The sequence below is a fragment of the Lepidochelys kempii genome, chromosome 22 (assembly GCF_965140265.1).
Source record: "Lepidochelys kempii isolate rLepKem1 chromosome 22, rLepKem1.hap2, whole genome shotgun sequence".
In the NCBI taxonomy this organism is placed as follows: Eukaryota; Metazoa; Chordata; order Testudines; family Cheloniidae; genus Lepidochelys; species Lepidochelys kempii.
In genome coordinates, this window is record NC_133277.1 from 4,217,519 (window position 1) to 4,236,491 (window position 18,973).

Genomic DNA, 18,973 nt, shown 5'->3' on the forward strand with positions numbered 1-18,973 from the left:
ACAGGTCTTCCAGGGGTACATCAACTCATCTAGAGATTTGCCTTGTTGTACAATAGGCTACATAAAAAGCACTAGTGAAGTCAGTACAAACTCAAATGTCCTACAGACAATGACTTGTTTGTCCTGCTCTATATATTATACTATACACTGAAATGTAAGTACAATATTTATATTCCAGATGATTTATTTTATAATTATATGGTAAAAATGAGAAAGTCTGTGCTTTTTCTGTCATAGTGAACTGTGACGCTTTTTTGTATTTTTATGTCTGATTTTGTAGGCAAGTAGTTTTTAAGTGAGGTGAAACTTGGGGGTATGCGAGACAAATCAGACTCCAGAAAGGGGTACAGTCATCTGGCAAGGTGGAGAGCCACTGGTTTAGAAGGGTCAGAGAGGACCCCAGGTTTGCACTTGCAATGCCTGAACTGGAAATGCACAAGTAGGAGATTTTTCTCCGCACAGCGACTTTAATTTATGCTTCACAGCATGCCCGAGACAGTCTGCACTCCCTATCCGGCCACCATGCACTGGCGGTGTGTGTATGTGTGAGCACTGGTGACCTCTGCTGGAGCAGGACAAATTAGTGGTGGTTCTAAGGGAGCTGCTCCTTTCTGCTTGCCAAGCGAGCACGGCTGGTGCTGGGTAGAGATGGGGCATTGATTAGGGCTGAGCTGGATTTCAGACAGTAAATCCATTATGCTAAGCTGATTTGTTTTCCTCGCTCGTCTAGCTGTATCCGTGTAGCCAATAAAGATGCCAGGCCACGTTCTGCTTGTGGCAGGAGCACCTGTACCCTGACCCTAATTCCCACCGAGGCTGGGCTCTTGCGGAGGGTTAGTAACTGGAGCAGCATTAACATCAAGGAGAACAACACTTGGCGGGGCTAGAGTGCCTCAGTTTCCCTCAGCGGGAAGCCCAAGGGCACAGAGTGAGTCCGTGCAGAGCCAGGAATAGGACCCAGGAGTTCTGACTCCAGTGCTCTGCTTTGACCGTTAGACGGTGTGTTTGCCATGCGTAACCATGGGATACCGCAAAACCTGTCTTCTCTGTGGGACTTGCCCATTCGCAATCATGGGCCATGACCTCAACAGCCAGTTGTTACCCTCCATCCCCTGGCCCTCTGACAGATTTCAACTTCTCTAAGACAAGCATTGCAAGCAGAAGCTAAGAGGGCGGGCAGGCTGCTGCAGCATGCAGCGGAAGAGCGAGTGTTAATTCGCTCTCCAAAGTGTAATGGGAGCTAGTTTGGCCCTTGTATCCATAGCCTCTTCCCCCTCCTTTATAAAATAGTTCTGGAGTAAGAGAGCAGAGTGTGCTCAAGAGGAACTGTTAGCAATCAGCTACAGTGTGGTATATCCTTGCTAATGGGGCCACTGGCCGGACTGAGACCTTAATGTTGATGGTGTTGACCAGCTGTTGTATCATGGAATCTTGTTACTTCAGTATTCCAGATGTGTAACCTGTTTGGGGACTGTTTTCACTGCAGTCCAGTCCAAGAAGTCCTCATAGCGGATCTCACATGTGCGTGCATGTGTTGTGAACGTATTAATGGGCTGTATTTATTAATGCCACGCTGAGGTTGAGATTGGAGCTTCCTGGAAGTCATATGAGGTTCCCAGAGCAGCTGTAACTCGGTGCGCCAGGGTGTTACAATAGGAGCTTTCATTGCATGACCGTCATAAGACACTGCGTAATGTGCAAGAGAAAGTTGGGTCTGAATACAAGTTAGCTCCCCTTGGGCTCTTGTTTTATCAGCTCCTCCCAAGGTAAGCAGAGTCCAGCTTGGTCAGTGCTGCAGTGGGAACCTTGAGGGAACATGTCTAGCCTTCTAGGAAGAGCCGGCTGGTACCTGCTAAGTGGCACTCTTTCCTTCTGAGCCTGTACTGCACGCAGGGACCCTATGACGTGGCAGGGAGGGGTCGTCTTGGCAGATATGTAAAACCAAAGGCTGGAACTAAAGGTCCCAGGAGATTCAGAGGAACAGCTGAACAATAATGTTGTGTTGAAAATTACCCTAGGATGATTACTGGTGCCATTGTGGTGTGCAATAAAAGGTTTTATTGGCTCTTCCTTGACAATATTTGCATAACAGTTATGTGAGTAATACATATCTGTGATTCCTGCTGACACGCTCCACTGACCAATGAAATGCAGCCGCTTCTGTGATGGATCGTGTCAGCTGATTGCCAGCTTGCAGCTGTGATAAACGGGTTCTTGGATGGGGTGCCAGGTTGAGGAGGGCTTGGGTTCTATTCCTGGCTCTGCTAGTGATTTGCTGTCACCTTGGCCACGATGCTCACGTTTCTCTGTCTTGGTTTCCCTCTCTGTAAAATGGGGATAATGCTACCTTCACTTTGAGATCTAAGGATGAAAAATGCCATAAGTGCTTATTCAACCTCCTCCACATCTATCCTCCTCATCCTCGCCCTCCCGTTCTTTGGATTCTCTTGCCATTTACCCCCCTGCCTCTCTAATGTTAGCAAATCCCAGTGCTACAGGGATGAGGTCATATTCTGCATTTTCCCATGTGGTGTGTGCAGGCCGGCTATTTGTTCTTTGATGTGTGTGCCCAGACGGGGTCCTCTTTGCATTCCACACATGCTGCTGCCTCAGGGACACCACACATCTTGCAGCCTGTCACTCAGGTAACAAATGCAGGCAGGAGCTGGAGTTGACTAGCAGCTGGCTCTAGGAACAACATGTGATCAGAGTTTATGGAGCAGCCTCTGGGCTTGAGGGTTTGAATCCTGTTTTGAGTGGGTAAAAAGCAGAGCCCAGTTGGAATGAAGCTCAGGGTATGTTCCCCCTGCCTGGTTATAGTACATTGACTATATACAACACAGGAGGTGTTATAAGCTATTCGGTAACATCTCCCGTCCTGCACTGCTGCGGTGGAGACTTGAGCCAAACCTGCCCTGGGCTGCTCTGATGGAACCTCTGCTATCTGCTTCCTCTGGTGTTCTAAGCGTTAATGTTTGTCAGAGTGAACCTGGGATTTGCTAGGGGGAACTTCTGCTGTACTCTGAGGACTACGGAAAGGAGGCCGGCTTAGGTGGCTTTGCTTACGTTGTATTTTGCCTGGAATCCTTGCAAACAGTGCTCTATCCATACGTACCTTCCACATGTATGTTGCACTCCTGAGTTGTTTGCCACTGAGACCTGGATAGCTGCATGTTTCCCTTAAGGGCTTACTGGTGATCTGGTCACCCCCTTGTTATAGACTCTTTACTTTGATGGCTGTTTGGTGTTCATGTGAAACAATCTGGGTTTCTTTCTTCTAGTGGCACAGGTCCACGTCCTTCTCCTATGCCTCCCTTAACTCCAGTCTTGGCAGGAAGACCAGAAGGAATGAGTTGAGTGTTTGGAACTCCTCTAGACGGGGTCCCTCCCAGGCTGTTCGAGCAGGGCTTTGTGGGGTGGGGTGTGTGTGTGTGTCTGTGTGTATGGAAAGCTGGCACTGTTGCGGTTCTCTGGCTTTCATTGCTCTCTGTCCATCCACAGGACAATTAAACTCCAGTGATGTCACTCTGAAACATTCCAGCAGCACTAAATGAGTTTCTCTGCTGTGGGCAAGCAACTGGAGAAGAGCTAAGCTGTGCGGTAATGGCTAGCGTGGGCAGGGGGCCTGGTTAACAAGATCATGCTCTCTTTGAGCTACCAACCGAATGGGCAGCTGATGGCAATGCGACAGATCTAATTCTAATCATGACTGTCGCAAAGGTACTGGATTGTAGAACGGGGGAGGCTTGCTGAGCGATCCGAGGAGCACTGCCTAGCAGGGTGGATAAATGGCTGGCTCACAAACGGGTTGTTGGATTGGGAGGATGTCAGGTGGCTCAAGATGTGATACGGAGACAGGATTCACACACTTGTCTAATGACCTTGAAGGCTAACTCTGCGCTGCCTACGTTTCTGGCCCTCTCCAAGCGGGGTGGTCTAGTAAACATAGATGATCTATTTAAAAATACGGGGAGGGGAGACACTGAAGTGGCACCCCATTCAGAGCAGGAAGATGAGGTTTGATGGGGTGGAGCGAGCCAGGGAAAGAACAACTCTCAGTGGAGACATAGAATTAGAGTCATCCAAAGCTCCACTCCCAAGGAGAATGAGGATGATGGTGGGCAACAAACTCACTGCATCCCACCACTTCTTTTCTGGAAATCCCGGATACCGCTGTGAGAAGCTGGCCTCATTTCATGCTGCACCATGGCTGCTGGGCCTTCCCTGCAGGGAAGACACTTGCTGGTCCTTCTTTGACTCTTACCTGTGTTTCTAAACTGGCTCTTGCAGTAACAGCTGTGATGAACGTGACCTCTAGATTAGCATCTGACAAGCTTTGCGTGACTCAGACTCATCGAGTCATGCAACACCCTGTGAAGTAGGTACATGATGATGACGTTGTTTGTTGGATCCGTTTTACAGATGGGGAACCAGAGGCAGAGAGAGGTTAAAAGAGTAGTCCAAAGTGATTCAGTGGCCAGCTGGGCGCAGGAGTCCTGCTCTAACTACTAGGGGCTACTGCCTTCCATTGCTGACAAGGACAGCATGCAATAGCATGTAAGTGGGGCTGCAATTCTCACTAAAACCTAAAAGTGGGAAGCGATGTTGCATGTCCCATTAGACTCCAAGAGGAGGAAGCAGAGCAATAGGAGTTAGGAACCCCCCCTGGAGGTCAGCTAAAGTTGGGATGGCTCACAAGGTAGTTATAGCAACCCCAGCAGAGGTGAGGAAGGTGAGAGAAGATGGTTGTGGATCGTAGTTAGGGAAGTCTTGGCCTACTGAAAGATGCTTTCTCCTTCACTGGTTTGTAATGTCCAGAGCAACTCTGCTTCCATTGTTTCCCTTAGCAGGCTAAATTCCAGTCCAAATAGATCTTGCCGCACCTTTGCCAGGACTCGCAATGGATGCCTATGGACCATAAGGTCAATCAACGGAGGCCAACATACCAGAGAGGTCCCCGTCCTCTCTAGTGCCGTGGGTATTAGCTGATTGCCCTGGGGGGATCTTAGCATCAGGATCCCCACAGCATCTCTGATGCTCCATGCACTGAGATGCTGATACATTACCAGAGACGCAGCAGACGCTGCACCGGGACTGTGCTGCGGCTCTCCACAAGAGCAGCCTGCGGGTGCAGGGAAAGGAGGGTGTGTGTGCATAAAACTTTATGCCTAGGATCTGGTTCTTTTAATTCCTCTCTTAAACGTCCCAGAGTAGCAGAGGTCTGGGTCAGCAAGAGGGAACCCCTTGGGCCAAGACACAAAACTTACCAGAAGAAGCCAGGCAATTCAGCTCAGTTTGTTTTCCCTTGGGGCTCTTAAGTGTGCCATGCCCCTTTGATGAACTAGGTATAGCAGAGCATCTGACCTGTTTGTTGGAATCTAAGCAGAATCTAATTAAAATCTAAGCAGCCAGGAGGCAAGCAGGGCGTGTCGTTATTGCTATGGTAGATTAATATATGTAAACATCCTCTCGACAAGACTAGGCTAAGCCACCCTGGGCTGGGCAGTTTCAGGGTGACTCAAAATCAGCCAAAGAGTCTTTCAGCCTGCTGCTTACGGGTGGGGATGCAGCTTCTCACCAGCAGCACAGATGGCTCTGCGTTTCAGGCACCAGACGCCCCCTGATGATCTCCGGTAGCAGCTTCTGTTTCTGCTCAAGAGCTGGGATTGGTAGCATCTTCCAAGGTGAAATAACAAGCCCTGCATGGGGGCTCTGATTGGATTGCCCCTAATTGCACACGACTAGATGAAGGTAGCAGGAGCAATGGAAGAGATGGGGGGGGGGAATTGTCTGTTCAGAGGTTGAATTCACAGCTCAGCCGGTGTGTGGTGAGATGCATGGTGACATTTGTGTCCTCTAACTCCTCAGCCCCAGCACAGTGGGTTCTAGTGGCCCTGAATACAAGAAGCAATTAAGTGATGCACAATTTACTCCTGAGGGAATTCTGCGCCTAAAAATTCTGTGCACAATATTTTAAAATTCTGCAAGTTTTATTTGTCAATAAATAAATGCAGAGGCCACTGGCTGCATGAAAGTGGGAGATCACCCTGCAGCCCCACCACCACCACCCACCCCTGGGACACAGACTCAGCAGTGAGACTGCACCCGACCCTGACACAGCACAAGACCTGGCCCTGCTCCTCTGTGCCAAGTGCACCAGGTGTGGGGCAGGCAGGCTCAACCAGGCAGGATCTAAATGTGAAGGGGCTCAGTGTGGGGTGAGAGGGTTCTGTGTGGGACAGTCTGGGTGCAGGCACCTCAGTGTGGGGATCTGGATGCACAGAGGCTCATTGGGAGTGGGGTTCCAGGTGCAGGGGCAATGAGACCCTGCATGGTTTTCAGGTGAAGGTGGTTGGGGCTCAGCGGAGGGGTCTGGGTGTAGGGGTCTCAGCTGGGAGGTCTGGGTGCTGGGGGAGTGGGGCTGGGTGGGGGGCTGGGTGCAGCTTGATAGAGGTCAGTGGCATGGGGGTCTGGATGTGGGGGCTCAGGGTGGTGCAGGGGGGTGGGGCTCATCAGGGTGGGGGTGTGAGTGCAGGGAGCTCGGGGAGGGGCGGGGTAGTCTGGGTGAAAAGGCGGAGGTCCGGAGACAGGGGGTCTGGGTTCAGGGGGGCTCCACATGCAGTGGTTGAGGTTCAGTGGGGTAGGGTTTTGGGTATGGAGGGCTCGGGGGGTACGGGGTGAGGCTTGGTGGGTGTGTCTAGGTATGGGAGGTCTGGATGGACGGGGGAGCAGCTCCGGTACAGTGATCTCTCCCCCTGCAGGTGAGGAGCGATGGGGGCAGGAAGCAGGGGAGGATGCTGAGCTTCCTGCAGCTGGGGGAGGTTTCTGAGTGTGGGTCTGACGCAGCCCCAGCCACTCCTTTCAGGGGAAGAGGAAGTCCAGTCCTCTCCTGCCTCCAGCTCAGCCGGAACTAGCAGCTGATCCTGGCTCAGGATAGGAGCCACTGGCTAGGGTGTCCCCAGCTCCACAGTGATTTACCTCTCCGCCGGCTGCTCCGGGTGCCTGAAACGATGTATCTGCTCTGCTAGAGAGTGGTGCGTGACTGCTCTTGCAGCTTCCCTTTCCTTCCCTGCCAGAAAGTCATTTTTTCTGCGGGGAAGCAAAGAAATCTGCAGGGGACATGAATTTTGCGCATGCGCAGTGGGACGGAATTCCCCCTGCAGTAACAATTCCCTGTATGCCACTGCACTAAGTACTCCTCCTGTCTCTTGTCTTCCTTTGATAGGGGACGGAAGAGTGGGATTGTAAAGCCCCACCCTGCGGAGGCGCTGCCGTCTCGGCTTTGGAATGAGGGGACGGACGTAAGTAGCCTCCTTTTCTCCCTCCCAGCTGTTACTTTTATTCTTTAACTTTCCTCCAAAGGAAAGGAGGGCAGAGCGGTGCAGATGTCGCTTTTGGCAGCACGAGAACGAAGCCGCTGTGTGCTCTGAGTGCTAGGGCCGTGGTTCCATAAGTGACCCTGCTCCCCCTTAGCGCGATGGGAAGGGCCAGGAGGTCATGACCCCTGTTCATGAACCCCTGGGGTTGAGAACCCCTGCACTGGGGAATAACCAGTAATTGTGTTGCCTGGAAAGAAGGCCCCAACCACACGCTTTTCTTCCAGTAACTTTTCATCCTCTTCTTTTTTGATAATGGTTCTTCAGAACCTGTGACCCCATGGAAATGCCAGCCTTCTATTTACTATTAGCATCTGGAAGGCACCTATCACCAGCAAAAAAACAACCATGGCTCTGGGTCTGTGGGGTGTGAAAGCCAGCCTTGCCCTCCCTCCGAACTCCAGACTGATCGAACCTGGATTTGATCCTATTCTGTATTGTTTAGTGGCCCATGCATTGACCTGCTGGAGCAGGGACATCTACATTCACATATGACAGCAAGGATGCAGAGAGACACCTCTCCCCCCGCCCCACCCCCCGGCCCGTTCCACGTGAAAGTGATTTTACATATTTCGCTCTGTGTGAGGGGCAGTCAGACTGTGCAGGCTGCATGGTCCGTTTCTGAATAACAGGATCACAGAGCTGTCACCTGGCCCCTTGAGGATGCTTACATGAGTGTTCTATGCAATTTCAGGTCAGATTAGTGACTTGCTGGGAAATTTAAATCATGAATCTAGTGTAGTCATTAAGGTGTGATTAATGCGTGCGCGTGCGTGACCTTGGCGAACTCCCCGACAGCAAAGTAGCTGAGCAAAATGTTATCTGCTACCTCTGGCCAGTGAATTACTGAGTATCACGGTGAAATGCTTCCTTATTTCTGGTTTCAGAGTAGCAACCGTGTTAGTCTGTATCTGTAAAAAGAAAAGGAGGACTTGTGGCACTTTAGAGACTAACCAATTTATTAGAGCATAAGCTTTCGTGAGCTACAGCTCACTTCATCCGATGCGTGCAGTGATAGCTCACCTTTCCTGGTCACTCTTGTTACAGCCTGTATGGTAATACCCATTGTTTCATGTTCTCTGTGTATATAAAATCTCCCCACTGTATTTTCCACTGAATGCATCCGATGAAGTGATCTGTAGCTCATGAAAGCTTATGCGCTAATAAATTTGTGCGTCTCTAAGGTGCCACAAGACCTCCTGTTCTTTTTCCTTATTTCTGTTATTCATTAACAGAAATCATATGCAAATTCTTCCCTGGAAACAGGGTTTTACCGAATAGAACAGGTTGCGTCTGGCAAAAGATCTCCAGGTACAATCCCCTTGAGAGAAGCAGCAAGCGGCAGGGGGCACTCGCAAGGATGCATGGGCGTGGGTGGCTGTAGCAAGACTGGTTTTCTAGGGTAGTGGCAATTTCTCCCCTCTGCTCAGTGAGAGCAGAAGGTAGGCAGAACGCAGTATTGAGCATCTGCGAGTGAGGTAGAATCCCGCTCCGGCTGAGCGAAAGGTGCCTGGAGAGGCAGTGCAGTTTCACTGCTGAACGGCGCAGAAGCGATGCTCATGTCACTTTGCTGTCGGGGGGTTCGCCAGGGTCACTACTGTGGAGTTCCACTGTGTGCAGTAATTAAAGTGAGCTAGACGGTGCAGTGACATTGGGGCGGGGTGGAAATGAGCTGCCATGTGGGGTACTGGTGAGCTGGCCTGAGTTCTGCGTCTCAGTGTGCAGTCTGAGAATCAGTTCAGCGATATACGGCGCCCTTGGTCTCTTTTCTCTGCTCCACCCCCGTTGGTCTGTGCTCTCTCCAGCTGCCCACTGTGCACAGGCTGCCCCCTTGGGGTTTGTCCTGTGGTGTCCTCTGAACACAACACGCAACGGTTATTGCATTTCCTTCCCAGCTTTCCTGCTGCTTGGGCTAACGCCAGCCGGTGTGCTCTGAGCAGCGCCGATCACAGTCCACCTGCCTTGGCTCTGAGTCAGAGAAGTCCTTACCTATTTAGCAAACCACTTAAACTCACATCTGACTTTAGGAATGTGCCTAAGTCCCTTTGAAGTCAATGGGATTTAAGCAAATGCTTCAGAGCTTTGCTGAACTGGGTCTGCTGGGAGTGGAGGACTGATTCTTAAGCTGGCCCTGTTGGCTTTCAAACTGGGCAGAGACCTGTCCCTGTGAGGCCTCCTTATCACGCCTCATCCTTATCTGTGCTCTGATCCATCTGCGGTGTCAGGGCCCTATCTCTGTGCCATAGGTTGGCAACTGTCTAAGGGCCCCACCCGTGGACCAGGAGCCCATGGTGCTAGGCTCTGTACAAGAGAGGCAGACCCGTTGTTTTGTAATCGCAGTGCCAAATCTAGTGTCAAAAGTGAGATGCTGTAACTGAGCCGAGGCTGCAGTTCTCCCTTCCCCTCCCTCAAATCACTGGCCTGTTCTAGACTAGTGTGCACTGTTGTAATGTCAGCCCAGCACACGGTACGCCCGAGGGAATCCACGTTGTGGTGCCAAAAGGAACAATCCCAAGCTGTCACTCGTGCTGCTCTGACAATTGGTGGAACCAAAGGCAGGGAGCATTACATCCCTCAGAAATCTCTTCTGCTCCCTGCCCTTGGATGCTAACAGCAGCCGTAGTGTTACCTAGTGGTTAGAGCAGCGTACTGCAACTCAGCACTCCTGGGTTCTGCTCTTTCCCTGCTATGTTATCATGAGCAAGTCACTGAAATCACTGTACAGCAGAAGTTACCCACCTGTAAAATGAGTGGAGCAGCCTGTTCCTGCATCGCAGGGGTGTTAATGAATAAATGAATGTAAATTGCTTTAAGATGCCCAGATGGAAGTCTCTCTGGAATGGCAAAGTGTTATTGCTATGGCTCCCTTCAGTGCCGCAAACAGCTTGGAAGTGTCAGGAACATAAAAGTACGTCTCCAATAACTCAAATTGCGCCTAAGCCAGATCCAGCTGCAGCCTGCACCGGGGAAACTTCCACCTCTGGAACTATTCTGATATAGCTACAGGGTCTAGGGGTGGGGAACCCCTACAGCTATACAGGGTGGGAGGGAGCCTTTAATGTAGACCCCCCCTGGAGCACTGCAAAACGGACCTACCCTAGCAACTTCCATCGCAGTTTGCACTTGTCGCCTTTTGGGTGTAAAACAACCCAGTGTAGATAGAGCTTTCCTGTATAGATCAGGGTGTTGGGGCCAGGAGAGCCACTGATCATCTTGCTGCTAGCCAGTCTCTGCCACTCTAGAGGAGAGCGAAGAGACCCCTTAATTCTCATGTTTCTTGTGCGGAGGTAGGGGAAGACTCAATGGCAAACATCAATTCAGCTCTAGTTTGTAGTGGAGCGATTAATGTGCCAGAGGAGAGGACTGATTTCAGGTGGCAACGAGGCTACAGGACTAGGTGAGCCCTTAACCAAGAACCTGTTCTCCTGCAAATTTCATAGATAATAAAGACCAAGGGTTTTATTAATGTTGTCTTTGTATTAATGAAGACCAAAAGCTTCAAGTACATGGAGCATAGCAACAGGATGATGCAGTGCGCTCGGCACTCCCAGACAAGAAAATCAGGGCTCTTCCCCGACTTTGTCCTTTTCCCTGAGGTGTAGTATGTCTCTTAAAGCAACACAAAACAAAAATAAAGCAAAATTGTGATTATTCATAGAGACCTGGAAGGGAAGCTCAAATGCATTGTTGGGCCATTGATCTGCTCAGCCAATCGGGATTTAGGCTGAATTCCAGTTCAGAGGCTCTGAAACCTGCTCTTGACAAACCCTTTTCCTTCCCATTGGGTGGATTTTAGAGGTGTGAATGTTTTTGTTTCCAGTGACAGCTGAACAGAAACGTGACCTATTTTTACGCACTGCCACTGTGCTTAACTATACAGACTGAGTCTCTGCTGGATCTCTTTGGGGGCCAAACCACAAGAAGGGGTGAAATGCACCATGTCTGTGGTTATGCAATTGTGTTAGCTGGTGCCCGCACCACCACCCAAGTGGAGTTGGTTTAAGGGAGTGCTCTCGCTATTTTGGGGAAGCTCCCCAGCTTTGACGTGACGTAATGCACTGAGAACTGTGAGCACAGAGTGGAATCTAAAGGGTGGGTGAAGGTGACTTGAGTATTCCTCTGTCTTCTTAAAAGAGAATGAATGTAAGGTCTGGGTGTGTTGGGCTTGGAGAGGAGGGATGTGATCCATGAAGGGTCTCAGCATTTATCTCTGCTTTGGAAAGCTGTGATCTTCTGGAAATTAACTTATCAATGAAATACAATGAAGCATGTTTTGACTGCCTGACACTTGTAAGCAGCATCATGTACTCTTGACTCAAACCTGTACAAGGTTGGGAGGAGTGGAGGAGATGAGTGTTCTTGCCAGATCAGTTTAATTATATAACTGGTATCTGCATAGCCATTAATGTGCATGACAGGAGGTGGGACAGTAGAAATATATTTTAAGGTGACTTGTTCTCTTTAAATGGTAAGTTTGCATTTATTAAAACTGCTGCTTGCTCATATAAATTACTCTGGGATGCTTCTCTGGAAGACATTACCTTTGAAAGCCCAACCTTAGGGTGTTGCTGATTCCCTCCCCACCGAAATCTCCTAGGTTCCACCCAGTGATCATCCTTGTTACCCTCACGTAAGAGCAGGGCTGGGCCTCCTGGTGCTTTTGCCACGAGCCCTCTCCCTCTGAATTGAAGCCCTTGAATTGCGGTGAGTTCAGCTCAGTCCCAGGGTCTCAACTTGCTTGGGGGTCAGGCTCCCACCTAGCTATCTCCTGCCATCCCATGGAGAGAAACAGACCTGGATTGTGTGTCTCTGATCCCTGGGGCATGCCGTGTTAAGTCTAAAACTTTTTCTGTCGGGGCTTAAACCCAGCTCAGTAACGATCTCTCTCGCTGCCATCCTGAGTATTCTGTTGCATTACAATATGGAGAATGCCAGCATTGTAAGGGTTAACCACCAGCTGTTCCCTCTTTGGGGAGAGGATAAAAGTTGGGCACCCTCGGTCCACTGATCCGGAACCGGAGGGTCGTGTCTGCCCCTCTGTTACAGACAACCTGCTGCAGCCAATCGAAACTCGGGCCTGTTCAAATCGCTCTGTGTGTGTGTCTGTCTCTGCTGTGAAACATCCCCAGTGGGTGACTCCCAAAGCCATACAGGCCAGCCCGTAAACAGGGCAACGAGGCAACGGTGATAAACACAGAGGGAGTATCCAGGGGCAGGTGGAGAGACGAGGTAACTGGAGTCCCTGAGTAAACACCTGCCTGGCTGGAGGCGTGCGGAGATTAAGAGGACAGCCCTTGGAATTAGTGGAGTTTGATGTGCAGGTGGTGAAAGCCGCAGGTAGGAGAAACCACACATCTGTCTGGGAGTGCTGCAGGGGGTCGCTGTGGGGAGATGGGATGGTGATCGTGAAGGTCAGATCTTTAGGAAATCCAGGTAGTTACAAAACCTCAGGTAGTGAGGGAGGGGAGGCTTAATAGTAGGGATCCCCTTGATCAGCTTTTCATCAGGTGGCTAGGTCTCTGTATGTGCTCTGTAGAGGCCCCCCCAATCCAAGGGCTAAATTAGTATGTTCCTTCTCTAACCTAGTCCTTGAGTACGACCCTTGTGCCAAGGTCTGTTAGCCCATGACCCTACCCCCAAAGAGCTTTCGCCTGGCAAGGACTAATCAGCCACACTTTTAAAAGTGGCCTCTGATTAGGGGAGCCCAGCTTGAGGCCCCTTTGTGAGGTGCTGAGCACCTGCATTTCCCATTGACTTCAGCTGGAGCACCCTGAAAATCACATTCCACGTGCCTCCCACTCATTGCTTAATGTTCCCTGGCTGGAGTCCTAATAACGGCCCTGATCCTCCAAATCCACTCGCGTTACTCAGGGTGGAGTCCCTCCACAGTCAATAGCAGGTATGTAAAGGCTGGCAGAGCTGGAATGAGAAACAGCCTGAGTACCCTGCCCCAGAGATCAGGGTTGGTCTGGCCAATAGACGGGAGTGCCTCCCATGCCGTATCCTACCTCATCACGCCCCTGTGAGCAGGGAAGTATTAAATCCCCATTTGATACAGAACGAGGCAGAGAGAGATGTAAGAGCCAGATTTTCAAAGGCCCCTAAAGAGGCAGATAGGCACTGTTGAAAATCACCCAAGGCCCCTAAATACCTTTGAAAATCTGGCCCAAGGTCAGGGGGAATTGGGGTCCCACGCTGGCTACCACACTATAGCATCACCGCTCCTGTAACGCTCAGAGAACCACGGTGGGGGAGATAACATCTTCTATTGGACCAACTTCTGTTGATGAGAGAGACATGCTTTCGAGCCACACGATTCCCTCCCTCACCTTGTCTCTCTAATATCTGGGAACCAACACGGCTACACCATCACATATTACCTCAAACGGGGTGAATGGGAAACAGAATCGTGGTTTGTTTGGGGAGCACTGGATGTCCGTCCTTACTAAATAACTAAATTTAACAGTCCCGCGTGTGTGCAACGGGAATATATATATACCCCACCAGGAATATATTTTTATAGCAGAGGGAGAACAGCAACGAAATCCAAAAGATGTCCTAATAACAAGGTCCAATTATCGTGCAAAGAAATAAGTGGGTACATTCCAATCTCTGAAACATAATAACAGACTAATTAATCAAACAGGAACTGCCACCTTGCCGTTCTGCAGAGCTAGTTTAAGACCTGGGAAATTGAGCTCAGCATTTGAACGCATGGCAGACTCGGGAAATGCTCACGATTCATGTGAGGTAAGCTCCGATGGCTTTTTATTATTAGAACTACTTGGTTTTGTTATAAAGGAGCTGTGATTATTGACAGTGGTTTTGTAGACTTTGACTTTAGAAGGTGGCCAGCGATTTGGGGAGTCTTGGTAACTGGGTGCTGACTTGGGACATGGTAAATATCAAGTCACACTTGAGCAGCTTGATCTGCCTGCACCTAAGATGAATTTGTCAGGAAAGGTAAATGGGATGTTAGCTCCCACCACCTGCTCAGGTACTTTTACAACTGGCAGTAGGCGTGAACACCTTTGGGAGATCCAAGTATTCTGCAGTGCCCGCACCCTGTGCAGGAGTTCTCGAATCACAGAGACTGGAGAGACCGGATCCCATTCCAGTAGGATCATCTGTGTCCTTCACCCTGCAGTGCAGGGTTAGCCTCAGCACTCCAGCATGGTGTGTTTCTCAAGTTCTCTGCCCATGTAACTTCAAATGTTACCACCACTTCCCTTAGGATACTGTGGCAAAGCCTGCTAGATCTCACACTCAGGATGTTTTTCATGATCATTCAGTCTATATTTTCTTTTAGCTGACCTTTGCATAGACTGGCCTGTGTGCTTGGAGATGGTCAAATGCAGCTCTGTCTGATGGGCCGTTCACAGAGTGAAACAGTTATGGGCATTCCTAGAAACGCTTTGTGATGTTGCTGGCTAATACAGTGCGCTCCGCTCCATCCGGATACACTTATAGGGAGATCTCAGGGAATCCAAGCAGCCTGATAACGAATGGTGGTGGCTGGGGCTTAATTAGAACAGGTATAAAATCAGGATTTTAAAAATAAATCTAAACAAACTTTAAAAACCTGGTTGTTGCCCTATTTGAAAACTTGCCTTACCTCTAACTACTCGGACTTTCTAGCCCCACCCTCTTGTTCTCCTTCTACATCCATACCTGCCTGCAGTTCACCAATAGCATTGATGTCTGTGCAGTGACGTATCTGACCAATAGGGGGCAATACTATCTGCTAGGCCTAACACTGAATATCGTTATCAGTCCCTGCTCGGGGATAGGAAATAATCGGGCCCTTCATGTGCCTTATATTCAGTCGACAGTCTCTGGCTCTAGACGAAATCATGCACTTTTCCTTTAAGAAGCCTAATGCAGCAGTATTGGCATTTATGGCACATAAGAAGACCCCCAATGCAGTCTGGTACTTCGTGTGGCTGGCGAAAGATTTGGGCTAGTGATGGGTCTGCACCAAACCTGAGATCCAAAAATCTTGCAAACTTTCGTGGTTTCATAGCGTGTAATGCCAGATGGGACCATTAGATCATCTAATCTGGCCTCCTGTATATCACAGGCTATTAAATTCCACCCTGTTACTCCTGTGTTGAGCCCAATAGCTGCAGTTAGACCAAAGCATTTAAGTTGTCAGAAGACTGAACTGTTGTGAGTGCCCAGTCCCCAAAGTCCCTGCAATGGCAGGGAATTGGTTAGGTGAGACTTGCTCAGGTGATCCCAAGGTGCTGCAGAAGAAGGTGGAAAACCCCCCACGGTCCCATACAAGCTGAGCTGGGGAAAAATTCCTTCCTTATCCCAGATCTGGTGATCGGCTTGACCAGGAGCATGTGAGCAAGGCTCACCAGCCAGGCATCTAAGACAGGATTGTCCATGCCACTTTGGAGCACTTGTCCTCCCATAGGTGCCGACTCCGTGAGTGCTCCGGGGAGTTTGTACTTTATGTCAGGTGGCATCTAGTTCTGGGGCTTGGGCCCAGCTCTCCCTGGATACTGGGTGCTCTTCAGGGTAGGCTTTCCATGCTCTATTTCAAAGGCAGTGGAATGGTGGCTCTGTTCAGATTGGCGTGTAGAGACCTCCAAGAAGCTTTGGCTAAGCTCAGTGAAGTGAGTCCAAGTGCCGTTGGGCTCCAAATAGGTTGTGAATCTCACATGATTGAACTGACTCTACCCCTGCTTCTAGCCAGGTTGGACTCCTGCACCAGAGGCCCTTCTCTCTGGGACTGCTTTTGCTGGAGTGATGCATTGCTGAAAGAAGGCAAAGAAAAAACTGACCTCTCTCTCTCTCTGCAGTGTGAGAGATGGCAGAGTTCTTGGAGCTACTGTGAGCCAGTTCTTTACTATTATCCACTCTGGGTTTTCCTGTCCCTTAAGTTTCCTTTACTCAGCACTTTACATTTTTCAGAGCACTGTCTGAATATGAATCTGCCTATCACCCCATGAAGAAGTAATAGTGTCCCTGTTCTGCAGCTGGAGAACTGACGTAGGGAGGTTAAGTGACTTGCTAAAGTCTACGTGGTGACTCAGTGGCAGAACCAGGGTTTGAATTTGGGAGTGCCTGGCTCTCAGCTAAATATTGGGACACACAGAGTCTGTGCGGCTCAGCTGGGAAGTAAAAGGCCAAGCACCTGAAGTGTGTTTTAATATATTCAAAGGACCATGCTGCATGGTCTCCCATGGCCACTTACTTCTTGTAATGAAACAGCACATTGGAAAGTTCCAGTGGATTAAACAACTCTGTTCATCCTCCGATCCCCCTCTGTGTGTATCTGCCCCTTGCTGTTATACAGCAGTGAATTCCACTCACCAACTCCTTTCACTTGTGAGAGTGGCTGCTAGGAAATTAGGGAGAAATCCACTAGCCTGAATGTGTTGTATGTATGCAGCCCTGGAACTGTTAGGAGCTTGTTTTCTCGGTATTGCAGCTCTTAGCTCCTAGGAGCCTGTTTTCTTAAGAGGCAGCTCAGGTGATGTGAGGCAGAGTTGATGCAGCATGTTGCAGAGGGGAGACTTGCCTGCTGTGTGTGTGCTCGCTTGTTCTGATTCTGTTATTTTCCTGAATCTGAAAGATTTGAACAGAAAAGTGTAGAGTGATGGTTGCTTTTTGAGTAGTGAAAATATACAAGTGAGTTCAATACTTGAGGGCTGTGTGTCCACACTGTGAAAAGGATTTTGACAAAGTGGAAAGGGATCAGAAAAGAGCTACAAGAATGATTCGAGGTCTGGGAAACCTGCCCTACAGTGAAAGACTAAAGGAACTCAATCTATTTAGCTTAATAAAGACGTTTAAGAGGTAATTTAATCTCTAAACACCTGGATGGGGAGATGATTTCTGATATCAGAGGATGCTTTAATCTATCAAATGCAGAGTGAGATCCAATGGCTGGAGCTGGATAAAATCAGACTAGAAATAAGGTGCAGATTTTTAACAGCAAAGATAATTAACCATTTGAATAATTTACCCAGGGATGTGATGGATCCTCCATTGCTTGAAGTCTTCAAAAAGCTACACTCCAATTCAGCCAGAAGTTATGGGCGTCATGCAGGAATCACTGGGTGAAAAGCTAGGACGACTGACTAAATAAAGGGTCAGAATGGTCTCTTCTGGTCTTAAAATCTAAGTCTTTGAAAACAACAGTGAAGAAGGTGGTGGTTTTATTAGCAGGTGTTATGAAAATTGGGCATATAGATTATCATCTCTTTCCTGATTTGGAAACCAGTTCATTGAGACTTTGTAGGAGGGTAGTAAATTACAACAGCAGAATAATGCAGATTACTTCTCTATGTACCATTTGCTATAGACATGATCACTGGCATGTAGCCCTTTGTAAAGATATAAACAGCGCACATTTATTTAATGCATGCGATAACATACAGAAGTGAAAATAATCTCTGAGAATGTTGCACCAATAACTAAACATAGTGATTCACCTCTCCTGCCAGTTGGGGTCACTTCTCAGTGAAAACTGGCTGTGAAAGGTCCTCAGAGCATGACTAAGCCTTCCAGTCATCTTTACTCAAGATGAATGTGCAGGCTTTTTACTTGGACCCTAAATCACTTCCTCTAAATCCTTGGATGGTGATATATTGGTTAGACAATAAATGTTCTCCCATGTGCCCCAGTTCAGACCCCAGGAAATCACATAATGAGCCTGAGTACACAGCCCGTTTGTCTGAGGATCTCAGAGCATTCCGCAAACAATAATTCTCACTCCTCTTCCCTCTGCCCGGTGATGTAGGTATTAGCCTCAATTTAGAGACTGGTAATCTGAAGCAGAGAGGGCTTGCGGCCCGCAGTGCCCACTGATTCTGGATGCCCAACCTGGGACATCTGGAGCCTGATTTCTAGCGGTGCTGAGTACTCTCAGCTCTTGCTGACTTTGGGCAGAATTGTGAGTGCTCAAAATCTCTGCAAATTAGCCCCTGGATGCCTCCAGTTGTGCACCCAAAATGAGTGGGCACTTCTGGAAGCATGATCCAAAACGTGGGGCCTGACATCAGAGAGGTGAAGGGTATAGCTGGGATTAGAAGTTGCTAGGGGGTGTGGCGGCTCCTGCTGTAATAAGTAGACTGTTCTCATGCTCTCTCTATCTGTGGAAAAGCACAGTTCATCCCCCTCCTGTAATATGAGCCTATAGGGAGAGACCGGGAATTCACACACCCCTTTGGCTGAGTATAAGATTAGAAAAGGAGTTTGTTTTCTAAGAAGGGGAAAAAGAACCCCCTCTTCTCCCTCCTCGCCCTCCCCAACGCTCTTGGCAAATATAAAATGCTTCCTACAGACCTTCCCTGATGTAATCTTCCATGCCTCCTCCTCAGTAATGGCATTAAACTTGGCAAAGCTGTTGCTAGTGTACTAGGCACTAAATATGTCCGTAAATATATTTTAGCTACTACAAATCCATTTTAATTTAGTACAAAATAAGACGCAAGCTAAAACCTGAGAAGTGTGGGTCCACCAAACAAGGGACATAGACGTTATGATATTGACAAGCTAAAGTCCCTTGAAATACAGAAAGCTTTTGTTATGCAGTTAAAGAACAGGTTTCAAGCACTTGTAGACCTTGATGAAGAAGAGGG

General features: G+C 49.0%; 1 protein-coding gene across 8 annotated transcripts in view; it reads left to right on the forward strand.

Annotated features, from left to right (window-relative positions):
• Positions 1 to 18,973, forward strand: part of ST3GAL4 (ST3 beta-galactoside alpha-2,3-sialyltransferase 4) — a 187,867-nt gene that overhangs the window by 103,291 nt on the left and 65,603 nt on the right. For 5 of the 8 annotated variants that reach the window (XM_073321131.1, XM_073321125.1, XM_073321132.1 and 2 more), the window contains one exon: positions 7,226 to 7,301. The exons of the other annotated variants lie outside the window; for them this stretch is intronic. Coding sequence is in view for 1 of the 5 variants with exons in the window: in XM_073321123.1 (XP_073177224.1) it covers positions 7,226 to 7,301 (76 nt within the window). In the remaining 4 variants the exon portion in view is untranslated. Of the gene's footprint in view, positions 1 to 7,225; positions 7,302 to 18,973 lie in introns of those variants that run through there. 8 annotated transcript variants of the gene reach the window in all.